Raw genomic sequence first — 16,852 nt, forward strand, 5'->3', positions numbered from 1 at the left:
GCAGCCCAAAAAAATGCATTTTGAAATTAAATTTGTTGGCACATTTCCACATTTTTAGAAAACCTCATTACTAATAAATGAATCTATTTACTTATGATCACTGAAATTATCTGAAGTGATGAAAAACATACTAAAATATTCTCCATATTTTATGGTCTCCAAATTTCTACTGAACAAAATATTGAATTTATTATATACACTGCATTTAAATTCATTACTGCTTCTATTGTTGGCCTGTTTCTTGTTTTGTGAACAAAAATGTCTCAAGAAATGCACCTGCCTTGTTTTATTTTGAATAAATATAATGGTTGATAATACACCCACAGATATTTAAAATGTGCTGCCCTTAAAGTATTTTCCAAAGTTCCAAACTAACTGGAGAAAACGCAGTGAGGTATGTTTAGAGCCATATGTGCTAAACAGCCATGCATCACACATGATCTCCTTGTAACTAAAAGTCATGTAACTCAAGACCACCCCAAGTTACGCAAGAATGGCAGTAGTAAACAGGCAAAATTCTCTTTAGAAAGCTCACAGGAATGCTCATTGGCACCTTTATCAAACCAAAACTATGTTAAGCAGTTAGATGCAAGCGAGGCATTCACATTTCAGGATATAGAGTTCACCTTCAGCAGAAAGGCAGTATCCCTTACTTCACTACAAGTTAATCCCAGTTTCTTAAATTTATGACCACTGGGTCAGTCTCTCTCTCTGTCTGTCTCTGTCTCTGTCTCTCTCTCTCTCTGTCTCTCTCTCTCTCTCTCTCTCTCTCACACACACACACACACACACACTGAGTCAAAGGGAAAAGGAAAAAAAAATTTTTTTAAACGAAGTCTTCTAAAGTTATTCCCCAATGCACAAGGGCCACAATATACTAATTGACATGATGTCTCATAATCTTCAAGAAACCAGAAGGAACACTGGAATTTACCATTCTCTCCATGTTCTTTGATATCAGGGTATTCACCAAAACCTTCAGACTTCATTCACTGTTTTAAAGTAATTGTTGGAACTTTGACAAACATGAAACTAAAAATTTGTGGAGTTATTTTAAAATCACAAGCAAACAAACAAACAAGCCAAAGTAGAATCTGATCTTACACAACTCTTTGGGGTAATATCTTGTCCATCTTCTCTGGAGGTTGGACTCATAGAATGTGATCTTGTTTGGAGCTTCGCAGTGTACTGGCCCCTACTAACACACCAAAACAGTAACAATCAGAATGGAGGGAATATGGAGGACAAAGGGGAACATTCAAATCTGGGATTACCAATTTTTTTCTTTTGGAAATGAGATGATTGTTCATACTTAACAAGGATGCTTCCATAGCAGAGAAAAAAGAAATGTGACTAAAGACCATTTGTATTTCTCATATTTTATTTTTATTTAGATTTAACTATAAATAAAACGTCACCTAAATACCACATGCTTGCTCACAAATATATGCTATTTTTAAGTGGGACTATAATAAAGTAAATGTATTTAAGTCTTTTCTCCTTCCTCCCCATTTTCCTGAGTATAGAACAAAGGAAAAAAATGAAGCATATATTCTCAAAGAAGATAATCATTTTAAAAGGTCTGTAAGTTTTATTGGATTTGTGTTGCGCACCAAGATGAAGCCTTAAAATACATAAAATTTAAAAATCCTCACGTAGCTGAAAATTTGGATTAATTTGAAACCATGTCAGAAACTACAGAGAAATCAGTCTTAAATTTAAAATACATCATGTTAATTTGGATAAAATGTTATAAGTACAGTATAAATAGGAAAATAGTTTAAGCTTCCAAATGAATTTCAATAAAAAGACTTTTCTCCAATATAAAATATAGTATAAAATATCATAGTCAATATTCTACTTTAGCCTGGAGTCTAGCTACTTCAATGAAAGTTTCATTATTATGAATATCTATCCTCTGAACAGCTCCTTCAAGATACATGAAATGGAAACTAACCATTAAAGAATGAATTAAAGTCACTAACTTTTAACCACAAACCCTATTGGGATTCCCTTCACAAATACTCGTCCATTTTAGGTATATTCCCAAAGGCAGAATTGTAGTTAAAAAAGACAAGATGACAATGAATGTATTTTTTTGGTAGTAACAATGACAGAATAACATTCCATAGACAAGTCACTAAGTAATGTCAAATGTCTGAAAACGCTGTTTAAAAGAGAGCTGTTAACGTTTATACTCCAACTCAACATCCCAGATATCCAAATACTTAAAAACTAATGAGAAAAATAGATAAAGCAATAGGTTGAGAATAATTTCATTAGCCCATGTGCTTTAGCTGATATGAACATTAAACTCAGGATGTGGGAAAAGGCAACCTAATACACCATGCTAAGCAGTGGCCTATTCTTCTTTAAGAATAGATTGAACAATCATAAAAAGAGCTATCCTTAAAAATTGAAAAATGCTTAAATATTAAAAGAAACTCTCATAGAAAATATTAATAAAAAAAGAGGACCGAACCATTTATCTATTTATTACACGGGGTGCATACATAAAACAATATATCCTTTCAACTTGCTTGTAGCTGTCCTCTGCAACAATTTATCCTTTTTCACTTCACAATAAACTTTCAAAACAAGTTATTAGACCATGTCCTCACCTGACACATACTTTTCAATCAACCACAATCTGACTTCCACTCATCCTAAAAGTGCTATAAGCTATCAACGATCTCCTAGCTGCTGAAGCAAATGAGCCACTATCTGTCCTTATCCTAGTTGACCTCACTAAACATTAGGAACAGTGTTTTCAAGATGTCAAATTCACTGGCTCCCTAGAACCATTCTTCCTTAGTTTTCATTCAATCCTTCAGAAATCTCCTTTACAATAACCTTCAAGCAGCCTTTCTTCCATCCCTGCCTACCCCATGCATGCTATCATCTCAGGATTCTGTGTCAAACCTTATTTATTTTCCCTTTAACATGCATTCCTTCTGGACAATCCAAACTGCTAATAAAACTACTATTAGCTTTTCAAATAGCAAGGAGCTTGGATTACCAAGTCTACATCTCCAGCCCAAATTGCTCTTTCTCAGCCTCAAACGCTATTACAAGTACAAATTGAAAAGCCCTACTTACGATTCAATGTGTCCAAAACTAAATTCATTATCCTGTCCCTAAAGCATGCTCCAATTCAGGCCAAGTAAAGCAGAGGCACTGCTGAAGCCAGCTTCTTGCGAAGGCAGTTGAGACAACTAAAGAAGGAGGCCCTATCATTGCTAAAATCTGGCAGGCATAAGAGACACAGGACATTAGGCACGGAAGTTTCATTTCTTGCCACTGAGACAGAGTCTCCAGCTGGAAATACCATTAACTGAGACTCAAAGTAGATACAAAGACAGCTCGAATTCACAGTGATGGGGCTGGAGGTCAGGACGACAGTAGAACAGAAAGTAGGGGACAAAGCCCAGCCCTAGAAGCCTCTGTAGGGAGAAGAGCAGGCGCTGTCTACTACACAGACTGGCAGGGCATGGTGCTCGTAGACAGCCTACAACTGGGACCTGGGACATGATTGCAGGAGCTCATGGTTATGGTGCTTGCGCCATTTAGAAGAGAAGAACCGTGGCCTGATCAATTTCAGGGTGCTGAAACTAACAGAAAGAAAAGCTTCAGCACATTAGTGAGACCCACGCATGCACATGCCTCTTTACTCGTGGAAGGAGTAAAACTGTAGGAAATATAAATTCTTCCCTTTCACTTTTTCCTACTTCTGTAGCATTTCAATAGGAATCCAAAACCACTCTCTCAGCATCATGCTTGATTCCAAATACTAGAGAAACAAAGACTTGTCCCATTAAAGGTAAAGAGATAAGACACAAGATATGTAAGATTTACACCTAAAGGAAGACCAAATGTCCTCCTGCAAAAGAAACTTATTATGTATATACAAAGGGAAACTTCTAAATGTAATTTTTTAAGTAGGCTTTATACCCAGCATGGAGCCAAACACAGGGCTTGAACTCCCAACCCTGAGATCAAGACCTGAGCTGAGATCAAGAGTTGGATGCTCAACCAACTACGCCACCCAGGTGCCCCTAAATGTAATTTTAATTTGTGTTTCCAATGTCATTCAAGTGGATATTTCAGGTGAACAATCTGTGATCATAAAAATGTGCTTACAAATAAAAAACATGATTACCAAATTTTAAAATCATAACGGAAGAAGAGACTAACAGATTAAAAATAGTATAAAATCAAATCAGTGACTTATAAAATTAGTTCAAGAAATATTCAGATAACACAAAGGAAAAAATGAAGGGATGATTACAGTAAATGAAAATGCAAGAGATGAGGTAGAAAGATTCGTAATCTCTGACATCGAAATAACAGGAATTCCAGAAGGAGTAAATAAAACAGGAACTCGGGAAACAGTAATTGAAAGAAATAGTAGTGACAGTGCCAGTCAAGACTACATCAAAGAGCCTAAAAAGAATAGCTTATGATAGCACTTTTAGCTAGAACAAAAATGCACCACGAAAAGGATGAAAACGGAAAGTCTGCCAGGTTCTGTTTCCAGAAACAACTAGAGACAGCAGCAAGTGTGACTCTGGAGAAGAAGAAAGGAATCAAAAGTTCCCCGAAGTAGAGGAACAAAGTCAAACCTGCCAAGAAGGCAGGGGCAGGGACAGGCTTCCTTGCTCTTCGAGAAAGCTGAAAATTAATGCTGGTTCTGAGAGCGATGGCTTATAAGAAGCTGTAGGCCTAGCAGAGGCAAAGGACACAGCCACAGCCTCAAAACTAAAGAATCAGACTAGCTTCATGTGAGAGGGACAGAGTTCAAAATGAAAAGACGCACTTGATTCTCCAAAGTCCCACAAACAGGAGGCAGGCTAGGAAAACTGCTCCACCTCATTCCTTATGGTTAAGAAAAAAAAAAGAAAAGAAAAGAAAAAAAGCCAAGAGTCCCGACAACAGAGCTAGGAGCCATGAGGAACACTTGCAGGGAAGGAGCACTAAACCCTAATCAAGAAGCAGGCAACAAATGCCTGGCTAGATTTCAGAACTGCTATACAATTGCCATCACGCCTCTCATTCGCCCTGGTCTTTGAATGGGAGCTCTGCAGGCCCTCTATCACCACCGTGTGTTGGCTGTATAGCTGGCAGGAAGAGAGAACTTTGCTCTTTTATTGCACAGGTGTTTGGATTGGAAGAAGTCACACCAAAGAAGCCTCGACTACACCTGGATATGATTTTTATTATGTTCATTGAGGTACAATCTATGTACAATAAAACTGGATCCATTTAATGATCCAGTTGATGACTTTTGACAAATATCTGTGTAACCACCATAATCAAGACATGGATTCTTTCCCTCACACCCAAAAGTTCTCTCGAGCTCCTCTGTTAATCAATCTATTCCCTCCTGCAAACCAAGACAACCTCCAGTTAGTAGAATCTCATGTACGTGGAATCAAACAGTATGTACATTTTTATGTCTGGCTTCTCTCACTGAGGAAAATGTTTTTCAGATTCAGCCATATTGTTACATGTATTGAAAGTTCATTTCCGTTTATTGATTACTGGTATTCCATTATATGAATGAACCATAATCTGTATATTTATTCATGTGCTGATGGACATTTAGATGGTCTCCACATTTCAGATACTATGAATAAGGCTGCTATGAACCCTCTAGTTCAAGTGTTTATGTGGGCATACGTTTTCATTTCTCTTGACTAAACATCTAGGGATAGAATTGTGCAGTCATATGATAAGTTATCTTCAACTTTCTAAGAAATGGCAAACCATTTTCCATAGTGGTTGTGCCATTTTACACTTCCATCAACACCATATGAAACTTCCTGTGTCATCACATTGTCATCATACTTGGCTTTCTCAGTCTTTACCATTTTAGCCATTCAAGTGGGTGTGTGGTGGTATCACACTGTACTTGATCCTGTTCATTTCCCTGATCAGTGTTGCTGACCCATCTTTTCATGCGTATATATTAGCTATTCATATATTTTCTTTTGTGAAGTGTCTGTAAAATCTTTTGCACAGTAATTGGGTTGTCTACTTTTCCCTGAATTCTAAGAGTGCTTCACGTAGACAGACCCAAGTCCTGTGTCAGGTATTTGTACTTAGAATATTTTCCTTCATGTTGTGCCTTGCCAGGTGATTTTTCCAAATGGTGTTTTTCAAAGAAAAAAAGTTTCAATTTTGATAGTCCAGTTTATGACTTACTTGTTGTTTGTGTCTTTTTATATCCTATTTTAGAAATCTTTGTCTACTCGTAGGTCACAATGACTTTCCTGTTTTCTTCTAAGTTCTCTAGTGTTTAACATTTTCATTTAAGTCTAAAACCCATTTCATTTTTCTCCCATATGGATATCCAGTTGTCCCCTCCATAATTTGCTTTATTTCTTCGATTAATTCCATCGCCATCTTTGTGGAAAATCAGTGGATTTTCAATCAGTATGTGCAGATGTATTTCTAGATTGGTTCAAATTCTAGAATTTGTTCTAATCTCCGGCTTTATCCATCCTTTCCCAACAGCGCTATCTTTATTACTGTAGCTTTGAATCTAAAAAACCAGGGACTGTAAGTCCTCTTTTTCTTCTTTCTTTACAATTGCTTTGGTTTTTCATGGATAACTTAAATCAAGCAGAGGAAGTTCCCCTCTATTCCTAATTTGCTAAGAGTTTTTATCATGGATGGTTGTTGCATTTTGTTAAATGCTTTTTCTGCATCTATTCAGATGATGACACGATTTTTCCTTCTTAAACTATTTATGTGATGAAATACATAGATTTCCAAGTACCAAAAACTCTCATATTCCCGGGAGAACATAAACCTCATACATTCATGATATAATATCCTTTTATATCCTTTTTCTGGATACAATTTGCTAATTAAGAGTGTTTAAATCTATGTTCATGGGGGAATATTGGTATGCAGTTTTATGTTCTTGTAATGTCTTTGTCTTCTTTTGGAAACAAAGTAATACTGACTTAACAAAATCAGTTGGGAAGCATTCCCTCTTTCTCTATTTCCCGAAAAAATTTCATGCAGGATGAGATTTCTTCCATGAAAGCCTGATAAAATTCACCAAGGAAGCCATCTGGGCTTAGAGATTTCTTTGTGGGAAGGTGGTTAATTATGAATTAAGTTTCCTTGGTAGATAATAGGGCTACTCAAATTTCCCATTTCGTCTTGAGTCAGTATTAGTTTTGTGTCTTTGAGGGAATGTGTCTACTTCATCCAAGTTTTCAGGGGTACAAGGTGGTTTATATTATTCTCATTATATTCTTAATGTGTACAGTATCCATACAAGGCTCCCTTTCATTCCTGATGCTGCTAATTTGTGTTTTCTCTTTTAATTTTTTTATTTTTAATTATGGCAAATTACATGTAACATAAAATTCACTGTCTTAACTATTTTTTTTATTTTAGAGAGAGACAGAGTGGGGGAGGGAGGGGCACAGGAAAGGAGTGAGAGAGAGAGAGAGAGAGAAAATCCTAAGCAGGCTCCGCACTCAGTGCAGAACCCAAGCAGGGTTCGATCCCATGACCCTTAGATCATAACCCAAGCCAAAATCAAGAGTTGGGATGCTCAGCCAACTGAACCACCCAGTCACGCCAGCTGCCTTAACAACTTTTAAGTGTACAGTTCAGTAGCATTAAGTACACTCACATTGTTGTATACCCTTCTCCCCCATCCATCTTTAAAACATATTCATCTTCCTAAACTGAAACTCTATATTCACTAAACAATACCCTATTCCTCTCTCCCTACAGCCATTAGCAAACACCATTCTACTCTCTGCCTCTACAAATCTGACTATTTTAGGTACCTCGCAAAAATGTGAACATACAGTATATGTCCTTTTTGTTACTGGCTTATTTCCCTTAGCATAATTATCTTCAAGTGTCATCTATGTTGTAATATGTGTCAGAATTTCCTTCCTTTTTAAGGCTCACTCATACTCCACTATGTGTATATGCCACATTTTGTTTCCATCCATCTACTGATGCACGCTTGGAATTCTCTCACCTTTTGGCTAGTGCAGATAATGACACCATGAACATCGGTGTACAAATAAGTGTTCAATTCCCAGAAGAGGGATTGGTAGATAAGATGGCAACTATTCCTAATTTATTTGAGAACCGCCATACTATTTTCCACAGTAGTTATGCCATTTTACATTCCCACCAAGAGTGTACAAAGGTCCCAATTTCTCCACATCCTTGCTAACATTTGTTTGTTTGTTTATAGTAGCCATCCTAATAGGTGTGAGGTGGCACCTCATTATAGTTTGTTTGAGAGAGAGAGAGAGAGAGCAGGAGAGGAGCAGAGAGGGAGAGAGGGAGGGAGAAAAAGAGAATCCCAAGCAGAATCCACACTCAGAGCAGAGTCTGACACAGGGCTTGATCCCACAACCATGAGATCATGACCTGAGTCAAAGAAATCAAGAGTCAGACACTCAACCACCCAGGTGCCCTTCTCATCATGATTTTGATTTGCATTTCCAGAATGATTATTGATGTTGAGCATCTTTTCATGTATTTATTGGCCATTTGTATATCTTTGGAGAAATGTCTACTCAAATTTTTTGCCCATTTTTTGACTGGGTTGTTTTTCATTATTGTCATTGAGTTGCAGAAGTTTCTTACATATTCTGAATATTAACTGCTTTTCAGATAATATGATCTCCAAATACTTTCTCCCACTGCATAGGTTGTCTCTTCATTCCATTGATTGCATCCTTTGATACATAAAATTTTTAATTTTGATATAACTCAATTCATCTATCTTTTTTTCCTTTGTTGTCTGTGCTTCTGGCATCAGATCCAATCAATGATTGCCAAATCCACTGTCATGAAGCTTTTCCCCTATATTTTCAACTAAGAGCCTTATAGTTGCAGCTCTTATGTTCAAGTCTTTGATTCATTTCGAGTTAATTTTTGTATATAGTGTAAGGTCCAACTTCATTCTTTTGCATGTGTTTTGCATCCAGTTTTCCCAGCACAATTTGTTGAAAAAAAATGTCCTTTTCCTACTGAGTGATCTTGGCACCCTTGTCAAAAATAATGTGACCACATATGTAAGGGTTTATTTCTGGGGTCTCTATTCTACTCTATTATTCAATATATGTCTGTCTTTATGCCAATACCACACTATTTTGATTACTGTGGCTTTGTTATAAATTTTGAAATCAGGAGGTATGAATATTCCAGTTTTGTTCTTCTTTCCCAAGACTGTTTCAGCTATTCATTGTCACTTGAGATTCCATATGAATTTTATGATATATTTTTGTATTTCTGAAAAAAAAATAAACCATGCCACTGGAATCTTGATAGGGTACTCCACTGGATCCATTTATCACTTTGAGTAGTGCTGACATCTTAACAGGTTAAGTCTTCCATGAACACCAGGATGTCTTTCCATTTACTAGTGTCTTCTTTAATTTCATAGTTTTTCAGGGTACAAATCTTTCTCCTCATTGACCAAGTTTATTCCTAAGTATTTTATTTTTTTTGATGCTATTGTAAATGGAATTATTTTCTTAATTCCTTGTCAGATTGCTTACTGTCGGTATATAAAAAATGCAACTGATTTTTGTGGGTTGGTCTTTTATCCTGATGCTTTGCTGCATTTATTAGTTCTAACAGTTCCGTATGGAATATGTAGGGTTTTCCATGTATAAGATCATGTCATCTGTGAACAGGGATGATTTTACTTCTTCCTTTCCAATTTGGATGCCTTTTATTTCCTTTTCTTGCCTGATTGCTCTGGCTAGAACTTCTCATACTGGGCTGAATAGAAGTGACAAGAATCAACATCACTGTCCTGTTCCTGACCTCAGAGGAAAGTCTTTGTCTTTCTCCATTAAGTATGATGCTAGTGATCAGCTTTTCATATATGGCCTATTATTTTGAAATAGTTTCCTTCTATTCCTACTTTATTATTTTTATCATGAAAGGGTATTAAATTTTGTCAGATGTTTTTCTGCATCGTTTGACATGATCATGTGGTTTTTTTTCAATCATTCTGTTAATGCAGTGTACTGTACTAATTGAGTTTCATCTGTTAAATTATCCTTGCATTCCAGGAATATCCTACTTGGTCATGGTGTATAATCTTTTTAATGCGCTGCTGAATTCTGTTTGCTAGTTGTTGTTTTTTTCTTTTCTGGTTTTGTTGGTTTTTTTTTTTTTTTTTTTCTGGAAGATTTTTATATCAGTATTCATCAAGGAAACTGGTCTGTAGTTTTCCAGTAGTGTCTTTATCTGGCTTTGGTATCAGGGTAATGCTGACCTCGTGCCATGAATTTGAAAGTGTTTCCCCTTTTTCACTTTTTGGAAGAGTTTGAGAAGGACCGGGGTTAAATATTCTTTACATGCCCAGTAGAATTCACCCGTGAAGTCTTCTGGTTCTAGGCTTTTCTTTGTTGTGAGCTTTTTGAATATTCCTTTAACAACATTACCAGTTACAGGTCTTTTCAGATTTTCTATTTCCTCGTGATTCAGTCTTGGTAGACTGTTTCTAGTAATTTGTCCATTTCATCTGGTTTATCCAATTTGTCAGCATACAACTATTCATCATACTCATCTATAATCCTTTTTATTTCTGCAAAATCGGTTGTAATACTCCCTCTTTCATTTCTGATACAGTTATTTGAGTCTTTTTTTCTTTTTCAAAAAGAAAAGAAAAGCTAAAGGTTTTTCAGTTTTGTTGATTTATTTTTAAGAAAACAACTCTTGGTTTCATTTTTATCTCTAATATTTTTTATTTATCTTTTGTTTTTTTATTTTTTATTTATCTATTTTGTTTATCTCTGCTAGTTTTTATTATTTCCTTTCTTCTGCTAACTTTGGAGTTTGTTCTTCTTTTTCTAGTTCTTTAAGATGTAGACTTAGGTTGTCCCTATGAGATCTGTATTCTTTTTTAATGCAAGCTTTTACAGCTCTAAGTTTCCCTTTTAGCACTGCTTTCATAGCATCTACTAAGTTTTGGTACACTGTGTTTTCATTTCCGTTTATCTCAAGATATTTTCTAATGACCTTTTTGATTTCTTCTTTGACTCACTGCTTGCTTAGAGTTATTTAATTCCACACATTTGTGAATTTTCCAGTTTCACCTGCTATTAACTTCTAGTTTCCCGATATTTTGATCAGAAAAAAAAATACTGTGTGATTTCAATTTTTAAAGCTTTATAAGACTCTTTTGTGGTCTATTACATGATTTACCCTGGAGAATGTTCCATGTGTACTTTGTGTTGGATGGAATGCTTTGTATATACCTGTTTGGTCCACTGGTCTGTAGTGTTGCTCAAACCTTCTATTTCTTTACTGACCTTCTGTCTGATTGTTCTATCCATTGTTGAATGTGGGAATGTACTAAAGTTTCTTACTATTACTGTAGAGCAATTTGTCTCTTCAGTTCTGTCAATGTTGGTCTCATATATTTAGGACTTCTGATGTTTGGTGCATGGAATTTTATAATTGTTATATCTTCTTGGCAAATATACATCCTTCTGTTTCACAGCAATGTCTTCCTTAAAGTCCATTTTGTAAGATATAGAGTCACCTCTGCTCCCCTTTGGTTACTATTTACATGGAATACCTTTCTCTATTCTTTCACTTTCAATGTGTGTGTGTTTTTAGACATAAAATGAGTCTCCTGTAAACAGCATATAGTTGAATACTAGCATTTTTTATACATTATGCCAAACCATGACTTTTCATTGTGGAGTTTAATCCATTTATACTTAAAGTGCAATTAATGAGGGATAGACAAAGACTTACTATTGACATTTTATCTTCTGTATATCTTATAGGTTGTCTCTCATTTCCTTCCTGCCTGCCTTTTTATTTAGTTGATTTTTTGTGGTGCCATGTTTTGATTCCCTTCTCATTGCCTTTTGTGTCTATTTTCTTTGTGGTTACCATGAGGATTACAAAAAAATTTTTAACTCCTAAAGTTACAACAATATATTTTAAACTTCAACTACATACAAAAACTCTACTCCTTTACAGCGCCACACCTCTCCCCACAAGTTTATGTTACTGATGCCATGTACCCATTAACATATATTTATAATTATTTTATACATATTTCTTTTTATTCCTATAAAAATAAAAATGAAATTATGAACCAAAATGGAAATTCTACAGATTTTTATATTTGTCCATATATTTCTTTTTATTTGATAAGTCTGACCAGAATGTATCTATTTAGCTTTTCAAAAGAAAATCAATGCTTGGTTCATTGAATTATCTCCATTGTTTTCTGTTCCACTGATTTTCACCCATCTATTTTACTTCCTTCACTCCGCTTACATTGGGTCCACTTAGCTCTTACTTTTCCAGCTTCAAAAGGGGGAAGCTGTGATCACTGAGTTTAGGTATCTCTTCTTTTCTGATATAAGCATTAAAAACTCTAAATTTTCCTCTAAGCACTGCTTTAGCTGCACCTCAGAAAGTATGATATATTGTTTTTTCCTTAACATTTGTTTGGAAACATTTTCTAAACTCCCTTGTGATTTCTTCCTTCACCAATGAGTTTCCTATAAGTGATTTCTGGGAGGCACCTGGCTGGCTCAGTTGGAGTGACTCTTGATCTTGGGGCTGTGAATTCAAACCCCACGTTGAGTGTGGAGATTACTTAAAATCGAAAATGGGGTGCCTGGGTGGCTCGGTCACTTAAGTGTCCAACTCTTGATTTCTGCCCACGTCATGACTGCACAGTTTGTGAGTTCGAGCCCCACGTCACACTCTGTGGTGACAGTGCGGAGCCTGCTTAGAATTCTCTCTCCCTCTCTCTCGGCCCCTACTACCACTGGGCATTCCTCTCTCTCTCTTGGAATAAATAAACTTTAAAAAAAAAAAAAAAGGGAAAGAAAGCAATAGTAATAAAATAAAATCTTTTTCTAAATGATTTTTAATTTATAAATATTTTAGAGCTGTTCTGGATATTCAGTACTATTATCGTTCATTTCTCATTAAATTCAAATGAGGTCAGTCTACATACTGTGTGACTTTAATCTTTTGTGACCAATTGAGATTTCTTTTATGACCAGACATGACCTATCTGGATGAACACTCCATACGCACTTAAAGAATGTGTAATCTGTACTTGTTGGGTGGGGTATTTTATAGATGTCAATGAGGTTGAGGTGTGTCAGTGCATTGCTGAAGTCTTCTATAGCCTCACTGATTTTTCTGCTCCATCAGTTCCTAAGAAAGGTGTTAAAATCTGGAACATTTGTGGATTTTTCTATTTCTTCGCTTTAGCTGTTACTTATTGCCTTGTATATTTCTGAAGCTTTATCATTTGCTACATACACATTTATAATGGTTATGTCATGCTTGTGAACTTATTCTTATATCATTACAAAATAATTATGTTTGTCTCTCATAGTTCTCCTTGGCTTAAAGTCTACTTTATTTGATATTTAATATAGCCATTCCAGCTTTCTTATGCTTATTGTTTTCATTTTATATCTTTTTACATTCCACGACTCTTTCAACTTACTTGTCTTAGTACTGTAAGGTATGTCTCTCATAGATAACATACAATCTGTTCTTGCTTTTTTAATACAATCTAGCAATCACTGCCTTTGGAATAGACTGTTGAGTCCATTACATTTAATATAATTATCGATACAGTTCTATTTGGTCTGCTATTTGGCTATTTGTTTTATATTTGTCCCATCTTCTCTGTTTCTCTCTTCTTCCTTCCTTACCTACTTTTGTGTTGAGTATTTTACTGTATTCCATTTTAATCCCTTTAGTTATATTTCTTCCTGGTTATATGTCTTTCTATTATATTTTTAGTACTTGTTCTAGGTGTGTGGTGGGCAACATCTAATATGGCTCCCAATGATTCCCATCTCCTGGTATTCACACCCTTGTGTAAACCCTTTTCCCTGAGTGTACGCTGAACCTAGTGATTTACTTTTAATAACCTGAATCTAACACAAGTGAAAGGCTATCACTTCCAAGATTAGCTTACAAAAAGACCATGGTTTCCATCTTGCTTCTTTTCTTCAATGCAAGCCAGCTGCCATGTCTCATGCTGTCCATTGGAGAAGTCTAAACAGCAAGAAACTGAGAGAAGCCTCTGAATGAGAGCCATAAGACTGAGGCCCCAAGAAAAACACCTCACAAATACTCTGCAGCTTTATAAGAGAACCTGAGCCACAAATGCCAGCTAAGCCATGTCTACAGGATAACAAATATTTGTTGTTCTTAAGTTGCTAAGACTCAGAACAATATGTTATGCAGCAATAGATAACTAATACACATTTTGGTACCTGGAAATGAGGTACCACCTAAAAAGTAGAAGCATCTTTTGAACAAGGTAGTGGTCAGAGGCTGGAAGGACTTTGACTTGTACACTAGAAAAAGACAAAACTGACTTGAAGAGGCTGTTAGCAGAAATCTGGACTTGAGGACACTGCCAGTGAGAACTCAAGAGGAAGTGAGAGATGTGCTATTGAAAAATAGAAGAAGAGGGAGCCTTTTTATGCAGTAGCCACACTATCACCAAGTGATATGTAAAAGAGATGTGCTTAATAAGTTGGGTGAGTGACATAGTGACAGAGATTTCCAAGCAAAGTATTTCTTGCTGCTTACAGTAAAATGCGAGAGAAGAGTAATTAATAAATTAAATTAAGTGGAGGACACCTAAAGAAAAAAGAACCAGGACTTCATGACTTTAAAAATTATCAGTCTCCAGCTGGCAAAAGATGCTAAAGGAAGAAATGGCATCCAAGTGAAGTCTGAGCACTGCCTAGAGAAAAAGCCAAGAGTATAAATGAAAAACCTTTTTTTAAGATCAAAAAGATCAAAGGTGGTGCATTAAGAATACTATACATTCATACATAGAGAACTTTAAAAAGATTAAGGCTATGCTTTAAAGATTCTCTCAAACAACAGAGCCTCTAGAAAGGTTAAGGTCATTATCCCTCAATCTTGTCAGAAGCAACCCAACGTGGAAAGGGAATCTCAATGAGATTAATATATGTCGTTTTTCTCTAATTGAATGAACATAAATGAGATGCACAGGAGGTCTACAAAGTTTTTGAGAAAATTCTATCAGCAAAATCATTGCTCCCCTAGACTGAAAAAGATAGATTCTTCCAGAAGGAGACAGGTTGAAAAAACTACTAAGCTGCAAATACATGCTACCTTTCATGAAAAAGGAAGAACTCAGAAGATGAAATCAAGAGCCTTGTGGGAGGAGCCAAGAGACATACAATATTATTCCGAGGTCTTAAGCCTTGATTAAGGAATTTCCAATATTTGCCCAACTAGATTTCAGAATTGCTGTGGAAACCAGTGACTCCTTTGTACTTCCCATTAGTCTCCCTTTCAGAAATGTCTATAGTGATTATTGATTATAGTTGGGTGTGTGGGGAGCAGGTAACTGTTGGAACAGGCATTTCTCCAAAGAAGATATACAAATGGTCATTAAGCACACAAAAAGATGCTCAGCACAACTAGTTATTAGAGGAATGCAAATAAAAACTGCAATGCAATACCACTACACGCCCACTAACGTGACCAAAATCAAAAACACTGATAATACCAAGAGGTGAGGATGTGAAAAAACTGAAGCACTCACACATTGCTAACGGGGATGTAAAATGGCACTGCCACTTTGGGAAATGGTTTGTTATTTCCCTCAAGAAGTTAAATATACACTTACATAGCCTACTGCTAGATGTCTACCAAAAGAAATGAAAAACACATGCTCAAACAAAATTTTACAATATGAGCCTGGGTGGCTCAGTTGGTTAAGCGTTTGACTTCAGCTGAGGTTATGATCTCATGGTTCATGAGTTCAAGCCCCGCATCAGGCCCCATGCTGACAGCTCAGAGCCTAGAGCCTCCTTCAGATTCTGTCTCCTTCTCTCTCTGACCCTCCCCCGCTTATACTCTGTCTGTCTCTTAAAAATAAACAAAACATTAAAATTTTTTTAAATTTGCAGTATGAATGTCCACACAGCATAATTCATAACAACCAAAGTCTGATAAGAATCCAAATATCCATTAACTGGTAAATAGATAAACAAAATGGAATATACTCATCAGTAAAATACCATTCAAGGTTAAACAGGAATGAAGTATTGATACATGCAACATGAACTTCAAGAACAACACACTAAGTGAAAGACCCAGATGCATAAGACCAAATAGTTTATGATTCCACGCATATGAAATTTCTAAAAAAGGCAAAACAATAGAGACAAAAAGCAGATCACTGCTTATCTGGACCTGGGAGTGTAATTCCATATTATAAAGATATTAACTCTTCCTAAATTGATCTATAGACTCAATACATTCCCAATTACAATCCCCACAGAGATACGTGTGTGTGTGTAAACTGGTAAGCTAATTATAAAATTTAAACAAAAAGGTAAAGAAGCAAGAAAAGCCAAGGCAATCTTGAGAAGAAAAGGAAGCTGGAATGCGTACACCACACTACTAAAAATCAAGATTGATTTCCAAGCTGCAGAAATTAAGGCATATTGTTACAGCACACAGATAGACAAACAGACCAATGGAGGAGAAAAGAGTCCAGAAACAAACCCAGACAAATAAGATTTCCTAGTTTACAATAATGATGCCCACTACAGCAGTGGGGAAAGAATGGCTTTTTTTTTTTTTTTTTTTTAAGATGTTGGACCAAATGGCTACCCATCCACTATCCTGGGCTGGTTAGGGGTGGGAAGAAGTCCTACCTCACTTTATACATAAAAACTGATTCCAGATGAAGCATATACCTAAACAGGAAAAATAAAATAAGAAAGCTTCTAGAAGGCAACATAAGCCAAGTATCTCCATTGTCTTGGGATAGGCAAGGCAAGAAATCTTAAACAGG

At 36.0% G+C, this 16,852-nt stretch overlaps 1 protein-coding gene across 3 annotated transcripts in view; it reads right to left on the minus strand.

Moving 5' to 3' along the window:
* CEP112 (centrosomal protein 112) overlaps positions 1-16,852 on the minus strand; it is a 421,494-nt gene that overhangs the window by 379,587 nt on the left and 25,055 nt on the right. For all 3 annotated transcript variants that reach the window (XM_039236017.1, XM_039236016.1, XM_039236018.1), the window contains exon 5: positions 1,105-1,198. In XM_039236017.1, coding sequence (XP_039091948.1) covers positions 1,105-1,198 — 94 coding nt within the window. The remainder of the gene's footprint in view (positions 1-1,104; positions 1,199-16,852) is intronic.

Source organism: Hyaena hyaena, unplaced genomic scaffold, assembly GCF_003009895.1.
Source record: "Hyaena hyaena isolate Hyena2069 unplaced genomic scaffold, ASM300989v1 scaffold_104, whole genome shotgun sequence".
Taxonomy (NCBI): Eukaryota; Metazoa; Chordata; class Mammalia; order Carnivora; family Hyaenidae; genus Hyaena; species Hyaena hyaena.